General features: G+C 50.3%; 1 protein-coding gene across 6 annotated transcripts in view; it reads left to right on the top strand.

The window, feature by feature from the left end:
• Nucleotides 1-24,285, top strand: part of DTNB (dystrobrevin beta) — a 672,321-nt gene that overhangs the window by 453,076 nt on the left and 194,960 nt on the right. For 5 of the 6 annotated variants that reach the window (XM_069233646.1, XM_069233645.1, XM_069233644.1 and 2 more), the window contains 2 exons: nt 6,426-6,513; nt 17,827-17,912. In XM_069233646.1, the coding sequence (XP_069089747.1) occupies nt 6,426-6,513; nt 17,827-17,912 (174 nt within the window). Of the gene's footprint in view, nt 1-6,425; nt 6,514-17,826; nt 17,913-24,285 lie in introns of those variants that run through there. The other variant, XR_011203590.1, reaches the window with a different exon arrangement.

Below are 24,285 nucleotides of genomic sequence, written 5' to 3'. Positions count from 1 at the left end.
CAGTCAAGGACACGGACATTGTACCTCCCAATTCACCGTTTTGGACGAAAGGCACCCCCATAGGGGGGGGGGCTGTACGCCCTTCTGACTCCGGACCTGGCTACCTCGTTTCCTGTACCTGTTTGACCTTCCTACCCCAGGGGGCTATGGACAGCACCAGACACCTTACTTTGTGGCACAATATTGACAGTCCTCCTGCACCTCTTGGTCTAAGCTGACTGCCCTTCAGGACCAGGCGCTTGAGCGCTACCCACACCACTCTCTTTGCCCCATCCTGGTGTGCTGTTCTCCAGAGCCTCCACCATGTCCACCAATGGTCCAGAAAGGACCACTAAATTAGAAACATGCTTACAATACCCACCGGGCCCGTGGACGATGGTAAATCCCCTGTGCAAGGCATGGACCACCCTCCCAACACGGGGGGTTAGGAGGGGCCAGGGACAAGATCCTTTATGGAAGCCCTCTTTATCTCGCTTCATGACGACCTACAGACGGTGAAGAAGGACCTCTCCGCAGACCTGAGAGAGGTTTGACAGCACTTAGAAGAAGTTGGCAAAAGGGTATCTGGAATGGAAGATCGCAAATCTGGATGAGGTGAAGAGGTGGAATGGCTGCACCAAGAAGTCCTGCGCCTGAGGTAGCAGCACGTCGAGCTCCAGGCTCATGCCGAAGACCTAGAGAATCACTCACGGCGGAATAGTGTGAGAATCATGGAGGTTCCACCGTGTGCATAGGGATGAGACCTCAGCGAATACGTAGAGGCCCTGTTTCACCATGTCCTGGGAGTACCGGAGGACCCAGACATTCAACTCGATCGTGTTCACCGAGTGTGACTCCTGAGTCCAGACAAGTCCCCTCCTGCTGATATCCTGACTTGTGTCCATGATTTCCAAATGAAAGAAAACATCCTCTGCAATGCCCTGGAGGTTCATCCGAACCAATTCCGGGGTCATTCCTCAGTTTTGTACCAAGATCAAGCAGTATTAACAGTTCAAAAACTGAAAGAGTTTCGCCCCGTCACAGCCCACCTACGCCAAGCTAGGATCACATATTTCTGGGGCCATCCTTTCTGGATCATCTTCCACCACAATGGAAAATTGCTCCAATTGTGATCGCTTACTGAGGCATGCAACCTCCTTGGCATAGCAGACTCTGCAATGAACGACAGCCCTGACAGGCCAACAGACAACAAGCAGCACAAGCTATTTTGGTGGCACCCGGCTGTGGGGCCTCTGCGGGTGCCAAGCCGGATCCCCCCCTCTATAACCAAAGAACAACAATCTGTGCTGCAGGCACTGGCGGGAGACACTGAGCGACCAGGGGGACTATGATATAGAGAAGAGGTCCTCCCTACCACATTGCTCCTCTGGGCAGGAGGGCTGCATGAGGGTGGAGGGGCAGATGTCTCCTGCAGATGTCTCCTGCAGATGGAACAACCTTTAGACCCTGTCCTTGCTAATCTTTGTTCCCCTCTCCTTCGGCCTGGTCGACTATATTGACACCCATTGATGATGAAGTTTCTCAATATGATGCATTATGGTTGATGTTATTCCCTTTTTACCTTTCTTGGGGCTGTTATTCCTCCATCCTGCATGGTGGCACTAACGCATGTCTAGGCTGGGCAGTGAGTGGGATCTCTTGCTAGGCCCGTCACTCCAGATTCCTCCCCCCTCTAGCTGGTACCCGGCACAGCCCTAGCATTCCTTTGATTGACGACCCTGGAACTTAAGATTACGAGCCTCAAAGTCCGAGGCTTCAACAGCCCCATCAAGCGGCATTGTTTTTAAAGTCACTGAGATAAAGGGACGACTCCTTGCATACTGACTCCAATTAGAAACCTTCCAGTTCACCTTAGCAAGTATGTACGCTTCAAACGAACAGCAAGAATCATTTGTCCTGAACGCCCTCGCACCCCTACTCCAAACTCCTGATGCAGCGATCTAAACTTAGTAATGGACAATGCCCTTGACCGCTATGCCCAATGCTCAGGCCAAGTGGGGGCCTTATCGCCCCATGACTTCACTGGCGCACAGATTGTGGCATAGTCGATGTTTGGCGTGCACACCACCCTGACTCCAGGGACTACACACACTAATCAGTAGCACACAAGACATATGCTCGGATAGACTATTTCCTAGCGACCACCGCCTTTGAAACACTAGTTAGCGACTCCTCCATTGAGCTGAGGTCGCTCTCGGATCACGCACCTGTGTCTCACCACGTCCCTAGCTCCATGGAAGCTAACATTTCACGCTGGTGCCTTGGAGGCTTGCTGCCCCAATCCCCCGCTATGATTACAGTCATAAAGAAGACTATTGTCGACTACTTACAAACTAGTGACTCAGACCAGGTTACACTGAGCTTCCTCTGGGAAGCCCTGAAATTGGTCGGCAGGGGGCAACTTATTGCCATATCTGCCTCAGAAAACCCTCTCCAGAAGGAGAAGCAAAAAAGAGCTTGAATTGAAAGTCCTTGAACTTGAAATGATTCACAAACGCACTGGGGCCCCACGAATCTGGAGAGAGCTTGAACGAAATAGCTTGCTCCTCAGACAACTAGACCTAAATAGAACTGCATATGCCCTCATTTCCTGAGGCATAAGTACTACTTGGGCGGGAACTGATGTGGTAGAATGTCATTTCCTACAGGCCAAGATACAGTCTGGATCCATCTGCACAATCCGCCCCACTCCCAATACGGAGGTACCCTCAGACTCACAGATAGTTGACGCTTTCCACACTTTTTACAAATCCCCTTACTCAGAATTGCCGGGTGCCTCCACTGAACCTTCTGACTACCTTTCATCATGCCCCCTACTCTGCTCCCGCTGCATACAGCTGACTCCCTGGTTACTCCCATCCCCATTGAAGAAGTAATTTCTGCTATTGCCTGTCTTAAACTTATGAAGTCCCCGGGTCCCAATAACTTTTCCCCTAAATTCTACAAAACATTCTACCATGAAGTAGCCCCAATCTTAACACGTCTCTTCAACTCTTTAGCCTCTTTGGGCTCTCTTACCAATTCTATGTTAGAAGCCTCCATATCAATTATCCCTAAGTCGGGCAATGATCCGACACTATGCGGATCTTATAGGCCCATATCCCGCCTGAACGTGGATGCCAAATTATTTATTAGTATACTGGCCCGCCAGCTCAACCCACTTGTGCCGGGACTGATCTCACCTGATCAAGCAGACTTTATACCGGCGCGCCAATGCAGAGACAACACTGTGAATTTATCACCTGATGGATAAGGTGATGAGGACGCAAAGAGAAGCCCTACTTATTCCATCGACGCAGAAAAGGCATTTAATAGAGTTCGCTGGCCCCACATGCACCAGACTCAGAAGTTTTTCAGCTTTGGCCCCATGTTTTGTGACTGGATTAGAAGCATATATAACTCTCCTAGGGCCACAGTGTGCATCTATGGGCTTTCCTTCCTGCCCTTTACCATTTGTAGGGGCCTGCAACAGGGCTGTCCCCTCTCCTCTTCGCCCTTTACATGGAGGCTCTGGCCCAACACGTACGAGCTCACCCTGATATTACTGGCATCACGTTTGGAGGTAAACATGACTTGATATTGACTCTCTCTGACCCTCTGACCTCCCTCCCTCCCTGCTCTAGTCACAGAACTTCAAACTTTTGGAAGCATCGCTGGCTTAAAAGTTAATATGCATAAATCGCTTATCTTAAATCTCTCTTTCTTCCCAAATAGAATCTTTTGTGCGGGCCCAATTCCCATTTGAATGGGCCTCCTCACACATACCTTACCTCGGAATCCAGCTGCCCAGTACACTCCCTAAAACCATTTCCCTTAACTATAGCAACCTGGCTAAATAAGTAAAGGCGGATATGAACACCTGAGAGTGCCTGGGTCTTTCCTGGCTAGGCAGAATTGTGGCCATCAAGATGATCACTCTTCCGCACGTTCTCTACCTTTTTCAGGCACTACTGCTGACCCCACCTGAAAAAAAAGCACTCCACACTATACAATCAGACATCAGTAGGTTTATCTAGGAAGGAAAGAGGCCCCGCATCCACTGACACCTCCCCTACCGCTCCGTACTTGAGGGCGCCGTCGCTGGGCCTTCCCTCCTGAACTATTGCCAAGCTTCACAACTGCGGTTCCTGGTGGACTGGAGCAGGCCGTTCACTGGGAAGCATTGGTGGTTTATGGACCAGGCAGTGGCCAGCTCCCATATTTGGAAGGAACCCTGGCTCTCTAAGAGGCACGGGGCTTGGGGTCTCTACTCTTCCCCAGTAACGAGCGCTATCCTCCACCCGTGGGATGCAGTGGCAGTCAAAGCAGGATTAACGACCTTCCTCTCCCCAATGACACCAATTCTTGGCAATCCTGAGTTCACTCTGGGGCTCGAACTCGAGCTGTTTCGGTGGTGGCGCGAGGGGGGCTGCGAGGGAATTGGATGTCTTCTCGACCCTTAAGGGATAATTCCCTTTGACCAGCTCAAAGATGAGTACGGACTGGAGGAGGCAGATCGGGTTCAATACCTTCAGGTCCATCACTGAGTGCTACAGCCATCCGGCCTCATGGCGAGAGGGCCTTGACACCCTCCGAAAATGGTTAATCCTGAAGGCAAACGATAAACGCCTTAGCACCAAATTGTAGATCATCCTTATAAGGGATAAGACTCACACCCGTACGTCGGGACAGAAGCGGTGGGAAGCAGAGATTGGTCGGCCGCTTTCAGACGCAGACTGGGCAGATATTTACCACATAGCTCGACACACGGCATACAATATCTCAAGCACAGAGGCAGCAAATAAGATAGTATCCTGTTGGTATTTAACCCCGGCCAGGCTCAACCCATGGAACCCTGAAGGCTCTAAAGAGTGCTGGAGGGGCGGTGGCGGAACGGGCACGCTACTGCACCTACTATGGCATTGTCCTAACCTTTTGCGCTTCTGGACCCAGGTGTTAGATTACATTGATGCAGCGTTTGACACTTCTATCCCTAGGTTTCCTGCCTATACGATCCTTGGGCTTCGCAACCCGCTGACAATTTCATTACACTCTCATCGAAGTAAGCAAATGGCTTTGGCAATAGGGGCGGCTCACCAGGTGATCCTCACCCTCCTGGGGCACCGACAGAATCCCTCAGTACTCAACCTGGTTCCATAAATGATGGTACATCCTAGGCATGGAGAGGATGTCTCTTACGCTGGGCCAGAGGCTAGAGGATTACTCCACAGATTGGGCTCCCTTCTTCAGCATCTTGTTTACAGAATTCAACAAATTGGCCTGCCTTCCCTACTGAAACCTGTTGCGACTATTGCCCACTCCTGACTCTGTCAACGCACAGCCCCACTCACCATCATCGAGCCACCACCCCTACCGCCACCAGGCCCTTGATTAGTTAGTCTCCCACTGTCTACCATTTACCTGAGCTTCCAGAAGGAATGGGGGGAGGGGTTTGTTCTCCAGGGTATGTTTCTTCTTATATTGGTCTCTAGTGTAGTGTTGTAGACTCCTTAGTACAACGGATGTAGGCTCTATACACTTTTCGTCTCATGCTTGTACGCTGCCCGCCCTTTTGGGTTGTAGGCATTCATCTGCGCGAAACTCCGTTCCGCTCTGCCACGGTATTGAAATAGAGTTGATCTATAGAATCCATCTAGCAAAGCCGCCAGCCCCAGGGTTGTAGGCAGACAGCAGTGTCTATCCTAAACCCTGACCGCTTCTATGATGCTGCCGGCCCCCTGGGTTGTAGGCGATTTAATAAACAGAATTGACCAATATATCTCACTTTTTAGAACATATTTTTATCTTCAACCAAATTTGCAAGAAATTGTAGAAATTATTTTTGTTGTATTTAGTGCTATTCTAGTCAAATTCCAAGAAGAGTGTGTGACTGTGTATAGTAAAACAATCTTTTCCAGTATAATTCACAGCACTAGCACTTGATCAGTTATTGAAACTCCAGTCCCTGGCGTTGTAGTTGGATGTCCTTCCGATGATTGCAGATGCTGGTCATGAATACTGACTGCATCGCATTTTAATCAAGGAACTGTTGTGTTTAGGACAGAACTAAAGATGGGCCTCTTCCCCATTGAGCTTCCTACTGCTTGAATGTACCCCTCCTCCCCAAACCTAGTTGATCAATTGCTGTTCAACATATGCCCTCCTTTGCTCTCAGCCGTGTCATCTGCCAATCCCTAGCCTCCAGTTTAAGGACGTCAGTGCTACCCAAATGTATTCCAAAACCGGTGATCCATGTGCATCTCTGTATAATTTTTGCATAATATGTGTAATATGTGTAATCCCCCGCTCCCATTTTATGAAAACTGTCCCCATTATATTTTTTCCACTGCCCTCCAAGCGAGATCTGCTATAAAAGTAGTTGAGTAAAATAAAACATAAACAATGGTGTGACCCTGATTTTGATCCTTTTTTTCTTTATTCGGCAGTGTGTTAGACAGCCCCAGCAGGTTGGATGAAGAACACCGGTTGATAGCGAGATACGCGGCTAGGCTGGCGGCAGAAGCTGGAACCTCTGTAAGGACTATAAGATATTGTTCAATATTGTGAATTGTTAGTCACCTTACCTTATTTTATGTATTGATTTTCTATGTAGTAATCTTCAGAGGGAATGTACGTCGGAGGGCCAGCCTGACTTAATACAGCCCATGTTCTTTGCTCTGAGGAATTGGTGTGTCCTACTGTGGACACCTGAGGGCAAGAGCCTCTAATGTAAACATGCTCTAGGTTATGCGCTCTTCAGCACACCTGTTGACAGAGCTGCCAGGAAGTTGTCATTTTAGACGGGGTTGGAATAGTGAGCGTTACTGAAAAGGGCCTGAGCATGGATCTGTATTGACGGCCAAAATACCCACTGCTTCAGCCGCAGTAGAATTAATTGAGCTGACACTAACTAACTATGTATCGGGTGCTCACCTTTGCAAACCGGTACATCTGATAGACTCCTGGCCGAAGATTCCTTACCATACAGTAGTGCCAAGGCATAAGACTGGATCTGGAATTTTTTTGGGCAGTACCTTGCGTGCCGGTAGGTGGCTTAGTTCGGCCCCGTGTGACGGCGACAGCTTCAGAAATGGCATGCGGGTGCCTATATAGGTGCCACACTAGTGCGCTGACCTCAGTTCCTTCTTTCCACGCCTGTTCCTTCTTTCTGCGACATTAGCGTGGATCTGGATGAGCGCCCCCTAAGTTCATTTTTGAGTGAATTTTTTCAACTTTGTCAAATTGGACCAGTGAGCCATTTTACACCGTTTTTTGCACTGTTCCATAAGAACCCGACCATTTTCAAGTCTTGTGGTGACAACACCACCGCTGATATTACCAAGAGAGGCAGCGTAAAGAGAGAAGGGAAAAGGTTAGGGGCGCAATGCTGGTGGGATGTCCACTCTGACAGGAGTGGTTACAGATATCCTTAAACTCTAGGCGACTTAAAAGGCGCAGTTGAAGAGGTAGTGGGTAATCTATGTGTGCACTTGATCCGTGATGCCAAGTGAATGACGTATAGAAGTGTAGGGTAGTCAGCAGTACTGAAGGCAGTAGAATGGTGTATCTAGAAATATAGGGTTTGGAGAGACATGCTTGTGGCAAGCAGTAGTGCTCAAATTACATCTGTGCCAGAGCATTTTCACTGACATGGAAAGGTACGAAACCATGATTGTAGGAGATCAAGGAGGTTGGTGGTCTAGAAGTATAGTGACAAGCATATAAGGACCAACCAATCCTTCTAGTGTTTTTGAGAAAAAGCTGAGTTGTGGTGCTGGGTGCTAGCTTGAAAGGAGGGATCATTTTTGTTTTGGGTTAAAGTTGGACCACCGTGGATGTAAAGCATATCAGGTATGTGCCTGTGGGAAGAAAGTGATTGAAAAGAGAGGGAATGTGCAGTAATTGATGACCTGAGTGAAAGGGTCTGCAGTGCGCACAATGGCTTTTCAGTTGTAGTTACAGGAATGAGTTCAGCTGGCGAGGTAGTTGGGAACTATGACAGAGGCACCTGTAGAGTTTGAGCTTTGATTGGTTTGAAGAAGTTTGTGTGTTGATTATTTCTGATGTTTGTGGTATTTGGAGAAGAATAGGTTGCACTCCATTGACTGATGGGATTGAAACTGTAACTTGTGGGGGAGAGATGAGTTTGTTAAAGGCTTGAGTGAGTCTGTCCCAAAGGAATTGTTTGATAGGTGTGATGAGGGCCTGACTGTAAGAGGTTGTGGCATTGTTAAAGTTGGTGAATTGGGTATGTAGCTTTAGTTTGTATCCTTTAAGGCCTGTGGCTGTCTTCGATTGTTGCCATTTATGTGGCAATGCCCTCCTCTTGGTTTTTAGTGCCTGTGTGTCCGGTGAGACCAATGGCTGTGGGACTAGGGAAGTTGGAGTGCATGCCCTTAGAAGATAGTGAGTATGGAAGGTGTAACTAAGCACACATTTAAAGAGGTCAAATGGTGTGTTGTGCAAGTGTGGCGTGAAGTACTTGTGGGCTTGGTGAAGGAATGTTGGGTTAGTTGTGGGAGTCTTTTCTCCTAGAGATAAGGATATTTCTAGTAGAAGGTCCAGGTAGAATCTTGACTGTCATTTGTATAACGTTGTGATCTGATGTTAGTTCTGAAGTGGTTTCATGGGTTAGCAGTCTGATATCTAAGGCTGCACATGATGAACTTTAGAATGGTGCAAAGAATTTCATTGATCTAATGGTCTGTTTGTGGGTGTTAATGAAATGAGATTATGCAGTGAGGAAACAAGACAATTTGTGTCTGAAGAGCCGAGTGGCAAAATCAGTACTATTTGCTTTTATATTGTCACCTTGAAAAAAGGCCCTAGGCTGCTTCAATAATCATGTTTTAATTAAAAGGCAGGCCACAGGTTACAGTAGATTCATGACACAGGTGGAGCCCGCACTCTGGGATAGAAGTAAGGGACTTGCGCTTACACAGGTCCTTTTTTTGATTTCCCTCCGACTAGGATCCTGAGTTCTGCTCCCAAATTTGTCATCAAATCAAGGTAACTCTGCAAATTTTCAGTGCACTTCCGGCTTTCTCTTCGGACCCCAAGCCACCATTTGGGTTATCGCCTGCAGGTTCCTCCCCAGCGCTGTTTGCCCCCTTACTGGGCCTGCACCAACTCCAGTACAGATTTCTAGCCCTGCTCCGGTCCCTGCCACCTCAACGCCTGTGCTGACACCACCGTAGCTGAAGGATGATCTGGTGCCAGTGTCATAGCCTGAAACGCAAAAGTGCTACCCCTCGTCATGCAGCCTAACTCCACCCTGTTCCTCTGCCACGTCTCAGCTACCAGCAGATACTCCATTATCTTTTGGTATTGACTCTGATTCTGTGCCAGTGCAGGGTGCAGCCCAGGATGCTGATGATGGGTGTGTTGCTTCCCACTCATTATACTGATGATACATTATTCCATGATTTACAGAATGCCAGTGGGCTTGATAACCTCTCCTGAGACAGCGCTGGACTCGTCACAATAGCCACCAGTGGAAGAGAGTGCCTCTTTTGCTGTGGTGGTGCAGAGGGTAGCTGTGATACTAGATTTACAACTGCCCTCCATGAAGACCAAAGCAAATGTTTTATGGAAATTCTGCATTTAATGGCTCCATCACAGATACTCTGAAGGTACATGGTTGAAGCCATGTTCTTGGCCCTTGTGATTAGGCAAGTGGGTAGATGTCATAGACTTCTGCCTGGTGACCCAGATTTTCTAACAAAACGCCCCACTCTAGAGAACTTTACTGTGCAGTATTCAACCAGTGCAGTGAACTCAAATTAATTTTCAGCCTCTCTCCTGGAAGAAGAATCCAAGAGGATTGATGCTTTTGGGAAACACATGTTTACTTCTGCCAGTCTGGCACTGCAGTCTGTGAATGAAGTCTGCCTGCTGGACCGCTACACACATATTTTGGGACTTGTCCAGAAAGTTCTTGCCAGGGGCTCTGGAAGGGTCTTTTTGTCCTAGGTGATTCATGATGGACAGGACATGGCCAAGTATGTTATCTGGCAGGCGTATGTACCACATATTGCCTGGGTAGGGCAGTTGCTGTCACTGTTGCCATTTGTAGACATTCCTGGACGAGGTTCACTGGATTCTCCCGCAAAATCTAGGCCTTCTTAATGGACATGCCACTTATTGGGTCCCACCTTTACGGAGAGAAGGCAGACCATGCTTTAGAGTGCTGTTAACACAGCAGGGCTACGGCTTGTTACTTGGTGCTGATGGCCCCTGCCAAAAAGGTTCCGCATCGGTTCCAGAGGTGCAGATGATATTCCAGATGGCTGGTGTATAGACAACGACAGCCTTCACAGCCAGCGATGCAGCAGAAAAATTAGTCCTTTCAAGATTGCAGGCTCCGGTTTGGAAGACAGCATGTGGGCTAGGAGGGGCATCATTATTCCAACTCCTCATACCCTGCTACAATGGCCTACAAACTGCTTTAGGTTGCCTTAGTGGTGCATGCCCATCCAATAGGGGTAAGGATTCAACATTTCCTTCCAGCTTGGGGATCCATCACATCTGACAGATGAGTCTTTCATGATGTTCAAAAGGGATATGCCCTGTCTTTTCTCTCCACCCCACCCTCAATGCCTCCTGCACCAAAATGAATTTCAGAGGAGTATCTGTCAGTCCTGCTAGGAGGTATGCTTGTTTCTCTTGAAGGATGGCAGTGTGAGGGTACCAAAGCCAAAAAAAGGCACTATTTCCTCTTCCCAAAAAGGGATGGGGACATCAGACCTATTCTGGACCTTTGTCCCCCAGAATGCCTTCTTATGGAAGGTCAAATTCAGAATGTCCATGTCGGCTCAGTTCCTGTCTGCTGTAGACCCGGTCAATTGGATTGTGTCCTTGGACTTGCAGGGCTTGTATTTTCATATTCCCGCCCTGAAGTCCCACAGGCATCGTCTTTGGCTCAAGGTTGTCCAGGAGAATTTTCAGTTTGCCTTGCTACCCTTTGACATCACCAGCACTCCTGGGAAAGTGATTATGGTGGTCACTGCCCATCTTCAGAGGTCGAGAGTTCCTGTATTCCCGTAATCAATGACTGGCTGCAGAAAGTGGGCTCACTGCTGCCGACTGTGGACCACCTCCAGACGATGCAGGAACTCTTGACATCTTTGGGATTTACTATAAACAAGCTAAATCCTCCTGATTCCTTTGCAAAGGTGTCCATCCGTAGTGGCAATCCTGTACACGAGGTCAGGGCTTTTTCTCCTCAGCAGTGTGTCCAGGACATTCGGTCTATGATTATGTTGCTTCTTGCTCAGTTCTGGATCACTTCTTGGCCTCATACATCCTCATGGTCATCTCTGCCAGGTGGGACAGGTGTGCTCTAAAATGGAGCTTGTAGTTCCAGTGGGTTCAGCCTCAAGGCATCCTTTCTGACACCTTGGAGAAAGCAGCTCGAGACCTGCAGTGATGTCAGATGGAACGCAATGGATTGATTCAGAGGCCCCTCTCCCTTCCCCAGTCGGAGCTGATGGTGGTGACAGATGTGTCATAGTTCTGCTGTAGAGGTCTTCTGGGGGAGGTGGAGGTCGGAGGACTCTGGTCTCTAGTGGAGGGCGGGTTCTACTTGAGTCTGCTGAAGTTGCATGCCGTTCATCTGAGTCTTAAGGTCTTCCTACCATCCAGCAAGGGGAATCTGGGGCAGATTCTAATGGACACCACCACCACCTTGTGCTAGTGCAAAAGGCAGGATGCAGTGGTGTCCTGTGCCAAGAGTCTTTGTATTTCTGGAGGTGGTTGAAGTTCATGGGCATCTTGCTGATTGCAAATCACCTAAAAAGGTCCCTTAATGCCAAAGTGGATGAACTGAGCATACATCACCTGGAAGATCATTAGTGGCATCTGCATCCCCAGGTGGTGCAGGCATGACATTTTGCCCAATCAGTCCTGCAAGATGTTTTTGTTGAAGCCTTCTCGACAGACCCTCCACCTTGGTGAGGTACTGCTTTGGTATTGATTCTAAGGTGAGCAATCTGTGGTCCAAAGTATTCATTAAAAGAACAACTTACTTGCCTTTGGAATGCTCTTTTGGGTGGATACTCTTTCCTAACTGCAGATTCCTCACTGCCTTCCATCTCCCTATTCTGTGGAGTGACCACTTCTTTTAATATCTAATAAGGTCACAAGTTAGTATTCATCTCACTGTTACCTTGCACCTGAGGGCGAAGAAAGAGTTGAGATCAGAAAATGACGTCAGTGTGCAAGGGTGGTACTTATGTGCAATTCTCCTTTGTCTTCTTGGGTGGTGCACAGCCAGTGTGGAGCTGCTTGACGCCCCCTAGCGATGCGTAGGAGTACTGCCATGAAACAATCTCTGGATCTAGTGTGATGCTCGAGGAATATTCAATGGTAAGGAATCTGCAGTTAGATGGAGTATCCACCAGAAAGAGCCTTACTTAAACTAAGTAACTTGTTTATTTTGTTTACTTCAATAGGTACTTCTTACTAAAAAATAAAATATCCGTGATTTTTTGTTGTCTCTTATCTCGCCTGCAGTAGTTTAAAATTTCGCAGCTTAGCCTCGGTGCCATTGCCATGGTTTCCCAGGGACAATGGGGGGGCTCCAGTTCTCAATTTCTCCTTTCTTTCGTTTTCTGGATTTTACAGTTTTATGCGGCTCGTTAGCTGTCACCGAAAATAGACCTTATTTGTATACAATATATTAAAACGTTTTAGTTCGACATTCAATTAAGGTACATGACGCTCGTGTGTAGAAGGCAGCAGCAACCTAAAGGCCCCTCAGGTACCCAGGCCAGACGTTCTTACAGGTAGGAGGTGTTACATATGCAGGCGGGATGTTATACCTCGCGCCACGCTTCTGAGATATTATGAAACCTCTTGTTCACCTAGTGGAAATGCATCTCCGCTTCTCTTCTATCCTGAGTACCAGTTGGCTGACAATGTGCCTACTGCACACTGACTGCTGTACAGGCGCTATGGTCCCACGCGGATATGACTGTCCGCCTCATGAGGCAAAAACCCTCTCTTTGGGGGTTGCACCGCCGGGTTTCCCAGTGGGTGCTGTAGACGTGCAAATGCCACCAGGGTCCATTAACTACCATCCCCTCGCCAGGCAGCTCAAAATGTTAACTTGCCATTGCCCCGGGATCCCAGGTAGGCCTGCGGCCGGCTAAGCATAGTGCGACTGGTGCAGCCGCACTGGGCGCTGACCTGGAGAGAGGTGGCGCTGTGTTTGGTTAAAAGCACCTGCTTCAGAGTTCCTTGTGCATCCAGCAGTCAAGGAACAATAAAAATGTCACGATAACTCTTGTGATTTATGTCCCTGACAAATAGCAGGATGGAGTTTTGTCCAGTGGCAGCTTTGACTCGCCATAAAGTAGTGCAAAGGGTCAATATACCCGCTGCAAAGAACAGATCTGTATTCGATGTGGCTAGCTGACTGGGTTAGTAAAGTGTGTCTTTGCCAGAGCTTTAAAGCAAATGAAATGTATGTGAGAGAGGGACTATAGAGAGATGGGGGCACTCTTGTCCGGTGATAGTGCAGGAAACCAAGGAGCTCGTGGAGGGGGCTAAATAGACTGGCGCACAGGGCGCCACCAGTGCTAAAGCCGGCCCTGGCGTGGACAGCTGTTCCAGCATCCCTGCAGAAGGGAACGTGCAGTCAGCTTTGGACTCTTGTGTTCTCAGGAGGCGGAGCCTGGGGCTGACGCTGGAGGGTGGGCGGGGCTCGGCCGTTAAAAGGGTTGAGATTTAAAGCCATTGTATATTTGTCTTTGTAAAATGGGCCAGTGTGTAATAGTTGGCACCACCGGCAACAAAAGTCGATAGTAGTCTCATTCAAACATCAACAGCAACTTGAAAAAGTTCCTCTCCCAAGCTTTCTAAGAGCTATGCTGAAAGTGCCTTGGTTTAGTAGTGCCATCTTTCAGTTGATTTGCTGAAATATGTATAACTACATGAATGTACGTCTAAACTTAACGCAGTTACCGCAGCCTGGCAAAGATTATTTCATCTATCAGTGCCCCATTGCAGAATGACCTGACGCGGAATGGAAACTTGGGCCGGATCACAGCATGTGTTGCTCCCCACGGTCTTCCACAGCCCCCAGTTTCCTCCAGCTGAGCTGGGGAAATGTGAAGATGGTTCTCTTGTCGCCTGCTTGGCCAGGGGTTGGGCACTGCAGTCTCCACAAAGGGTTTAAGAGATTTCAAGCGGCTGCAGTCAGGTGGAGCACAAGATGGCCACCACGTTTCTGAGCTCCTGCATAGATTATCTTTCAACAGCCTGCCGCTGTGGTCCTGTGGAGTGGCACTGTGCCTACCGGAATGGTTTCGCTTTGAGGAGGAGACACTAAGAGGCGCCACTCATCCCCATTGTGGCAGAATGAGCTACATAGCCCTCCATCATGTCGTTCTCAACCCAAGTGCAGGAAGCATGTTCTGTGCCGGGCTGCTGGGGGCGCTCCTGACCCTGGGATGTATGTGATTGGAAGCATCAGATCCATAATAGCCATTTTGCTGGTTTGGGTGTTGTAGCTTAACCTGTGCCTTGGCGATGCCTGCCTGGCGATATAGGGAGCAGGTGTCTCCAAGGGTGATCCATCCAGGCCAGGTCCTTTGGTGGCGGACATGTCCTATTGCACTTCCTGGTCACCAGAGGCAGCTTAGCTGGGCCTGTAATGGCACCTGAGCCCTGCCTGCATCGCCTCTTGGAGACATAGACCCAGATGTTTTCTGCAGATTAAAGAGCCCAAACAGGCCTCTAACTTGAGCACGGTAAAAACAGAGACCTTGTCGGTAAATCATTTTTCAAACAGGAGGACTTTTTCACACCAGGCTCTCCCAGAACATCTAAAAGAGGCACAGAGCGGTGGCACACTCCTGAAAATATCGGTGTGGTCCATTAATGATTTCCATGCACACTTAGCTGAGGAAACCACAAACATGGAGGGAACTGTGGCAATGGTGCAACACAAGATGGTGTGCCTTGGTGTCGTGGTGACTATAATGGAGAAGGGTCTGGAGGCAAGGTTGCAGACAGTCAGTGAGCTGGGGATTTGCACGTCCGGTATTAGAACTGCAATGGTGGATCTGTCAGCTATAGGCATTGTGAAGCTGAAGCTTGTAGACAGCCGTGGGGTGGCGGGGTGCTCCTCAGAGTCATGAGAGGTACCCCCACACACCTGCAGCTGATGCTTTTGGACAGCCGTGGGGTGGAGTTCCTCAGAGTCCTGCGGGGTACCCCCACACACCTGCAGCTGATGCTTTTTGACAGCTGTGGGGTGGTGCTCCTCAGAGTCCTGAGAGGTACCCCCACACACCTGCAGCTGATGCTTTTGGACAGTCGTGTGGGGGGGTGGGGGGGTGCTCCTCAGAGTCCTGAGAGGTACTCCCACACACCTGCAGCTGATGCTTTTGGACAGTCGTGGGGTGGAGCTCCTCAGAGTCCTGAGAGGTACCCCCACACACCTGCAGCTGATGCTTTTGGACAGCCGTGGGGTGGAGCTCCTCAGAGTCCTGATGGGTACCCCCACACACCTGCAGCTGATGCTTTTGGACAGCCGTGGGGTGGTGGGGTGGTGCTCCTCAGAGTCCTGAGAGGTACCCCCACACACCTGCAGCTGATGCTTTTGGACAGCCGTGGGGTGGAGCTCCTCAGAGTCCTGAGGGGTACCCCCACACACCTGCAGCTGATGCTTTTGGACAGCCGTGGGGTGGTGGGGTGGTGCTCCTCAGAGTCCTGAGAGGTACCCCCACACACCTGCAGCTGATGCTTTTGGACAGCCGTGGGGTGGAGCTCCTCAGAGTCCTGAGGGGTACCCCCACACACCAGCAGCTGATGCTTTTGGACAGCCGTGGGGTGGAGCTCCTCAGAGTCCTGAGGGGTACCCCCACACACCTGCAGCTGATGCTTTTGGACAGCCGTGGGGTGGAGCTCCTCAGAGTCCTGAGGGGTACCTCCACACACCAGCAGCTGATGCTTTTGGACAGCCGTGGGGTGGAGCTCCTCAGAGTCCTGAGGGGTACCCCCACACACCTGCAGCTGATGCTTTTGGACAGCCGTGGGGTGGAGCTCCTCAGAGTCCTGAGGGGTACCCACACACACCTGCAGCTGATGCTTTTGGACAGCCGTGGGGTGGAGCTCCTCAGAGTCCTGAGGGGTACCCCCACACACCAGCAGCTGATGCTTTTGGACAGCCGTGGGGTGGAGCTCCTCAGAGTCCTGAGGGGTACCTCCACACACCAGCAGCTGATGCTTTTGGACAGCCGTGGGGTGGAGCTCCTCAGAGTCCTGAGGGGTACCCCCACACACCTGCAGCTGATGCTTTTGGACAGCCGTGGGGTGGTGGGGTGGTGCTCCTCAGAGTCCTGAGAGGTACCCCCACACACCAGCAGCTGATGCTTTTGGACAGCCATGGGGTGGAGCTCCTCAGAGTCCTGAGGGGTACCCCCACACACCTGCAGCTGATGCTTTTGGACAGCCGTGGGGTGGAGCTCCTCAGAGTCCTGAGGGGTACCCCCACACACCTGCAGCTGATGCTTTTGGACAGCCGTGGGGTGGTGGGGTGGTGCTCCTCAGAGTCCTGAGAGGTACCCCCACACACCTGCAGCTGATGCTTTTGGACAGCCGTGGGGTGGAGCTCCTCAGAGTCCTGAGGGGTACCCCCACACACCAGCAGCTGATGCTTTTGGACAGCCGTGGGGTGGAGCTCCTCAGAGTCCTGAGGGGTACCCCCACACACCTGCAGCTGATGCTTTTGGACAGCCGTGGGGTGGAGCTCCTCAGAGTCCTGAGGGGTACCCCCACACACCAGCAGCTGATGCTTTTGGACAGCCGTGGGGTGGTGCTCCTCAGAGTCCTGAGGGGTACCCCCACACACCAGCAGCTGATGCTTTTGGACAGCCGTGGGGTGGCGGGTGGAGCTCCTCAGAGTCCTGAGAGGTACCCCCACACACCTGCAGATCAGTGGCTTCTTTCCTTGGTAAGATGGATGGAGAGGGCAACGTGAGATTGTTGGAGCTGTACCCGAACCTGGTCCCACCTATTGAATTAAACTCCAAGATAACTTGATGGAAAAACAAAGCTGACAGATGAAATCAGGAACAGAGGGTCCAATCGCTGGACTGGCGAGGAGTTCTGAGGTGTGGTGTGAAGGACAGGGGAGCCCTGGACTGAGCTGATAGTTATTTTACCCTGCTTGCACCCCACTGCCCTGGGAAGGAAGGGAACTGTTAGCAGTGAAGAATGACACGCTTGCAAAGGGTTTGGCTGCTTCCCCGTGAAGCTGAGAGTGGGGTACATGAGGGAGCATTAGGTCTCCTCCCAGCAGAGGCAGTGACTGTGACCTCTGAGTGACTGTTGCTGGTGCGATCCCTTGATGGGTGGGGGCGGGGGGGCTCAAGAGCCCCAAGACCGGCTTCTCCAAAGATCCTCTCTGGAGAGTTGTTTGGGATTTCTGTTGGGCCGCTTTGTAGTATGTCGTCTCTACTCTTCCCGGTTTGCTGACTGTGGCCTCTGTGGAATAGATATCTTCACTAGCTTTACCAGGTTTTCTTTCATAGTTACGTTTTGCACGTTATATGTCTTTTCCTAGATTTTTGTAGTTACTGATAGGTGATAGTGCTGAGTTTTTCTTGCTTGCTTTGGTCCAGTGTCGGGTTGATTAATAAACAGTTTGACAAGTCCTCGGTGTAACAATAGTGTTAATAGTTTTCAAGATGTAAAGGATACCCACATAGATGAAGCAGTTTAGCAAGTAAGGAGCTTGGTTACTGGTTAAAGTCCTGCTGCAACGCCATGACAAATGTTAAAGCGACATGTACTTGTAATATAAATGAATTGCCAACTTAGAGATTTTTTTTTTACTAGCCCCGCCCGCCCACTGACCTGAGTTTCAACTTTGACGTGAACAAACAGCAAAGGCAGCTGATAGCAGAGCTGGAAAACAAGAACAGGTAAACTCCCAACCTACTGGTCAATGTTTTACAGCAAAATAACGATTTGCAGGTTGATGGCTCGTAGCAGATGTGATGTGTGGCTGCTGCTGTCTGTCCCCACTCCCCCCCGGTTAGGGAAGTGCAGGTGTGATGTGTGGCTGCTGCTGTCTGTCTCCACTCCCCCCTGGTTAGGGAAGTGCAGGTGTGATGTGTAACCTGCTGCTGTCTGTATCCACCCCCTCCCCCTCCCTGGTTAGGGAAGTGCAGATGTGATGTGTGGCTGCTGCTGTCTGTCTCCACTCCCCCCCGGTTAGGGAAGTGCAGATGTGATGTGTAACCTGCTGCTGTCTGTCTCCAGCCCCCCTGGTTAGGGAAGTGCAGATGTGATGTGTGGCTGCTGCTGTCTGTCTCCAGCCCCCCCGGTTAGGGAAGTGCAGGTATGATGTGTGGCTGCTGCTGTCTGTCTCCAGCCCCCCTGGTTAGGGAAGTGCAGGTGTGATGTGTAACCTGCTGCTGTCTGTATCCACCCCCCCCCCTCCCTGGTTAGGGAAGTGCAGGTGTGATGTGTGGCTGCTGCTGTCTGTCCCCACTCCCCCCTGGTTAGGGAAGTGCAGGTGTGATGTGTGGCTGCTGCTGTCTGTCTCCAGCCCCCCTGGTTAGGGAAGTGCAGGTGTGATGTGTAACCTGCTGCTGTCTGTATCCACCCCCCCCCCTCCCTGGTTAGGGAAGTGCAGGTGTGATGTGTGGCTGCTGCTGTCTGTCTCCACTCCCCCCTGGTTAGGGAAGTGCAGATGTGATGTGTGGCTGCTGCTGTCTGTCCCCACTCCCCCCCGGTTAGGGAAGTGCAGGTGTGATGTGTGGCTGCTGCTGTCTGTCTCCAGCCCCCCTGGTTAGGGAAGTGCAGGTGTGATGTGTAACCTGCTGCTGTCTGTATCCACCCCCCCCCCCTCCCTGGTTAGGGAAGTGCAGGTATGATGTGTGGCTGCTGCTGTCTGTCTCCAGCCCCCCTGGTTAGGGAAGTGCAGATGTGATGTGTGGCTGCTGCTGTCTGTCCCCACTCCCCCCCGGTTAGGGAAGTGCAGGTGTGATGTGTGGCTGCTGCTGTCTGTCTCCACTCCCCCCCGGTTAGGGAAGTGCAGGTATGATGTGTGGCTGCTGCTGTCTGTCTCCAGCCCCCCTGGTTAGGGAAGTGCAGATGTGATGTGTGGCTGCTGCTGTCTGTCTCCACTCCCCCCCGGTTAGGGAAGTGCAGATGTGATGTGTGGCTGCTGCTGTCTGTCTCCAGCCCCCCTGGTTAGGGAAGTGCAGATGTGATGTGTGGCTGCTGCTGTCTGTCTCCACCCCCCCGGTTAGGGAAGTGCAGGTATGATGTGTGGCTGCTGCTGTCTGTCTCCAGCCCCCCTGGTTAGGGAAGTTATCCATTTTCAGCTGCCCCCTGGTGATGCTGAATGAGCGTGACTGATACACCCTCCACCAGCCTCTCCTGTGTCATACATGAGCTCTCCAGCCCTTTTTTAAGGTTTCCTTTTCCACCCAGTGGTTCCCAAGACCTATTGTTATCAGTTCTTTAAAATGTACACAGCTTTGGCTCCACCCAGACAAGTGCCCCTCTCGCCTCGTGTGAATGTCTGTAGAACCCGCTTTGCAAGGTCATGGGGACTTATTTACATCTCAAAAGGGCGCTCAGTCATCATACATTAAGTTCTTTGTTTTATATACAATATGTACACAATGGAATCCTTTTTTTTCTTGTTTTTCCTCTGTGGTTGGCTTTTCTTTTGTGTTTTACTCAAATATAAACCTGACCTGTTGGCTTTGCCAAACCTTGTGTGTTTGCCCTGTTTGTGTTCATCACCTCGTTCCTGTTCCGAGCACATGCGCAGATCACGTAGCGCTCGACACTTCGTTGTCCAGTTCCTCCTTCCAGTGAGAGTGGGGAGCGTCACTTCCCCCGGTCTGAGAGACCAGGTTCAGCCCCGGATGCGCCGCTGCCCCGCTTCTTACTACAGACTGATATTCAAGGCTTTAATGTCCCCCTTTATTATTCTTATAAAATGCCTTCTAATAATAGTTTGACGCGTTCGCTTCGCCTCTCAGAAACAGATGTATGCAACTCATTTTGCAGATTAATGCATTATCACCGACAAGCATCGACCTGTTCTTTTTTCTAATAACCTTTTTCCTTTGAACAAACCAGTGCTTAATTTGAGCCGGTGGTTTCCGGTGCGGGGCACCGGTACTTATTTTTGAGGGCCGCCACTTAGTTATCTGCATCAGGCACTTACTGCGGGCAAAAGACACATGGGAAAGGCGGGGAAAGCGAAAAGCGTCACATGTCTTGAGTGGGGGCTTTTCGCGCCCTTTCGCAACCATTCGTAAACTGATTTCATTCCTACTAAGAGATCTCGGAATCCCGATGTCCTTATCTTTTTTTGTGTCTTTTGGTGGAACTTCCGGTGGCGCAGACGGTTTAGACCTTATTCTTCCTTTTAATATATTTAAAGGAAATCTTTACGCAGAACTCAGGCTGCCTCTGTCCTCCGCCCAGCGCTACATCGGCAGAAATGGGCCACACATGATTTACTTGGCAGCGCAGCCTCACTCAGACGCCTGTCTTTGCAGAGTTGCAAGATTGCCATATGTGCCATCTTGTTTTCACACGCACAGGTGCATTTCGCCTCACCTGGTGAGGCGCAAGATGCAAAGCTACACATGTTATTGCAGCTATGACTTAACATTCGCTTTGTGGCTTCGTGTGACCAAGTACAGACTCGTGTTATTTTTTATTTTATTTATTTCGTTTTGCAGAGCCTGTATCACACTTAGGTAACTTCACTCTGAAAAAGCAAAGGATCCGAGGTAAAACCCGAACAGCAAGAGTTAGATTTAACAAACAAACAAGGCTTTCAGGGCTTTTCTAAAGGGAGCGACCGTTCTGGTTTAATAGTGACGGGCATTCCACGTTTTAGAGGCCTCCACTGAGGATGCCCGGCCACCTAACTTCACCCAGCGGAATTGTGGCCTGGGCAATAACAACACATTTTTTGATCTTGGATTTTTGGTTGGCATGTAGCACATGAACTTTGTGCTAAGTGATTTTTCAGAGATGAGAGCAGCACCGTATATAGGAGGCAGAGGGGTTTAAGGTTAATTCTGTGCCTAACCCGCAGCCAGTGGAGATGAGGGATTGAAAGCGATACTTTCAAGAAGTACCTGCATATAGTTGCCAACTTTGGTTGCTTCAAGGGGACCTTCCTTTAGAAAGGGCACGGCGCGAGTGCATCTTGGTTGGTACGCTGACGGCCGACGTCGAAGCACTAATCATTTGCTCGGTAACTTCTTGTCCCTTCAGTATAAATTCTTTGGGAAGCTTTCCAAGCAAACGTGGGGTCCCAGTACCTGACTCTGCGGTTCCCTCTCAGCGAAAGCTGTTATTTTAGTGCTGCCTCTTATGCCAGAGTGTGACCTCATGTGCTTAGATGCGTAACGCAGACTCCAAAGCCCTGTACGCCGAGGTATTTTGTTTTGTTAATGTATGCAGCACCTGAAAAAAAAAAAATCTGTGACAATTTGACAGTAGGTGTTATTATGATGGCGACTTCTAGCTGCAGATTCCTGCCTTTTGAATATTCCCCAGGCCTCGGACTGGATCCAGAAACATTTCGGCAGAACCTCGGCAGACTGTCACTTGGCGCTGTGTGGCTCTGCACTGATGCTGTTCCTCTCCAGAAATTATGTTCAAATCTCATGTAAGCGCCACGCCTGCGCACTAGCATCAGTCCCTTTCTCTCCACCAGACACTGATCCAGAGCTCCCTTCATGTCATTCCTCAAATTTTTTCTTCAGTGTGCAAGGGATATCACCTCCGAAAACTATGGGTTTTAAACCCTATAGGAAATGTTGCAAACAAATGTCTGTGACAGATCTCCACCAAGCATGCCTGTGTTGTCTAGAGTTGGCCCAACTCCAAGGCCTGTCGTGACTGCGTGTCCATGAACCAGAATTCCATCAGGGACCGTGAGGCGAAGCTTTGCATCGCCAAGAATAAAAAGACACTTCGCTGAGAACCCTCCAAGTTGTGGTCCGCATCGAAAATTCAATCCTGTTTCCAATTCTCTTTCCTGGAGTCGACGAAGATGCTCTACAGGCTGGTCTGGGTTGCGGTCAAAATCGCCATGTAAGTGGAAAAAGAAACCCAAGAAATCGAAGTGGGATTTCACTCCCTCATGCCAATCATATTCACCTCAGCAGCTTCGGGAGCAGCACCACACCTCTTGATCTCACTTCCGACATCGGCCGACTTGAGAGCTGATCCTGCCATTGGTTCCAACATAACCTGAGTTTCTAGGGCCAACAGCCATGCCACATCAGATTGAAGGTTTCCGAGCAGCCATGCTTTGGAGCCTTACCTACTCCCTCTGGCACGCTTTCAGGCCACAAGGAACCAAGAGGCCTCCACTGTGGTGTACTGCCAGAAGGTTCTCCCTTGGTGCCATTTGGACCCTCTGAGCCCTTCTTGACTCTGAATCTAGTCCTGACCCTTTTTCCGGTGCCAAGACCTATGCCAGCCCCAGACACTTTTACGCCGATGCAAACTCCGACACAGGAGGAGGATGTCCAGATAGTACTCTGAGACACAGGTCCAACCTCAACTGAAGTTGACTCTGATTTACCCAAAGCACCAAATCCCCCACTTGATTCACCACTTCCAAAAAGGAGAACACACACTCTACATTCCCATTGTGGAACAGACTCAGACAATGAATATGACTCGGGTGATAGGTTTGCTCAACTCTACCAGGTTGAAAATTGGTACGAGGACTTACAGGAGGCTAGTGATCGCGATATGTCCACAGAGATGGGACTCTATACGTTTCTCTGGTGGAAGCATGCACCAGGTCTTCCAGCTTTGGGTCCGTGCGGCCGCGATTCACGGCAGCGGTCTGCAGACGTGCCCTTGATCTGCCATTCGCATAGGCGGCAGGCCATCTTGTCCCCTATGAGGCTCTCCGGGCAGCCGGCTTCCAGTCTTGGGCACATCCGAGAAAGGTGCCCCTTCCCGGGCCGGCCTTTTTTCATCCTCCTCAGTGCCTTGGACCTGCCCTGTACCACTATTTGGGCTTGGCTGGATGGGACGGGCCCCTAAGAGGCACCAGCAGAGATGCCATCTGCTGTGTGTGTGGAGAGCCCAGTTGTTTATCATCCTGAGGTGAGAGTGCGAGGAGGTGGGGTAGAGTGTGAAGTGGTGGGTGGAGTGAGAGGCCTAGGTGAACTTTGTGGCTTACCAGCAGCTTGCCCGTCCACCCTGCTCACCCTGCCTATCCGCTCCCCTGTCCCACAAGAAATCAAATGGCTGCTTGCAAGTACAATTGGGAATTACAAGCTTTTCCACAACGATTCCTCTCTAATCTAGCCAAGGGAGGCAGATAGCGTGCTTGTGCCCCTCCCCTTGGCCCTAGTGGTCATTTCAAGCCTTGGGAAGGTGAGGCGAGGCTGCAACCACTATGACTGCTGAAGGCTAACATCCTTTTTAAAGTAACTAAGATATTCAAGACATTCACTGCTTTTAAGATAAGAGTCAGTCGATCAGTTATCTAGAACCTCTCCTGAAGCCGCCAAGGGAGACAGCGTGCTCATGCCCCTCACTTCGGTTTAGAGTACTAGCCCTCAAGGGAGGCGAGGCGACACTACCATCAGCTGACCATTACTTCATGAGCCATGCAGTTGGGCAGAGCTGGGGGAGATCCATTGATCGCCCAAAGGTGCTAGAAGAGTAATCAGGGAGGACCCCCTTGTGGAATTAAGGATCAGCTTCCGCCAGGACAGGGGGCCAGCCAGCAATCTTCAGCAGTAAGCCCCACAACATTCTTGGCATCTGACATCTCCATTGGACACCACCTCCGTAAAGCCTAAACGTACTGAGCTGCTTACGGCCTTGGACCATGCTGTACTTACCAATCAGGAAATTAGTAAGGTGACCGGCTCCCCAGCTCCTCCTGAGGCAACCATTTTGGCATATTTTAAAAAAAATTCTCTACCGTGGCCAGGGCAGCCAACAGCGGCATTTTGCATGCAGGTCATGAGAGTGCCATCTCTATAAACAGCAGCCCGGAGCACCCTACGAGAAGGCCCCGGACCTTCAAGTTATAAGCAGTGGTGCACTCAACCCCGCCAGCGTTATGCTACTTGGGCCAAAATGGTCCTGTTGCCAGTCAAGAGGCTGTGGGTCTGGCTGCGGACTTGTTAGAGTCAAAGAGTGAAGCTGCCACTTCGGCCACTCCAGCCTCCAACCAGCTTTCCGGGTCTGCCTGAGTGCAATGCTTTGCCAATTGTTGTATCAAGTGATAACTCACTCAATGCCCTAGAAGTTGCACCTCCTGCGAAGGAACTT

The sequence above is a fragment of the Pleurodeles waltl genome, chromosome 5 (genome assembly GCF_031143425.1).
Source record: "Pleurodeles waltl isolate 20211129_DDA chromosome 5, aPleWal1.hap1.20221129, whole genome shotgun sequence".
Taxonomy (NCBI): domain Eukaryota; kingdom Metazoa; phylum Chordata; class Amphibia; order Caudata; family Salamandridae; genus Pleurodeles; species Pleurodeles waltl.
This window is presented reverse-complemented; position numbering and strand designations above follow the sequence as displayed.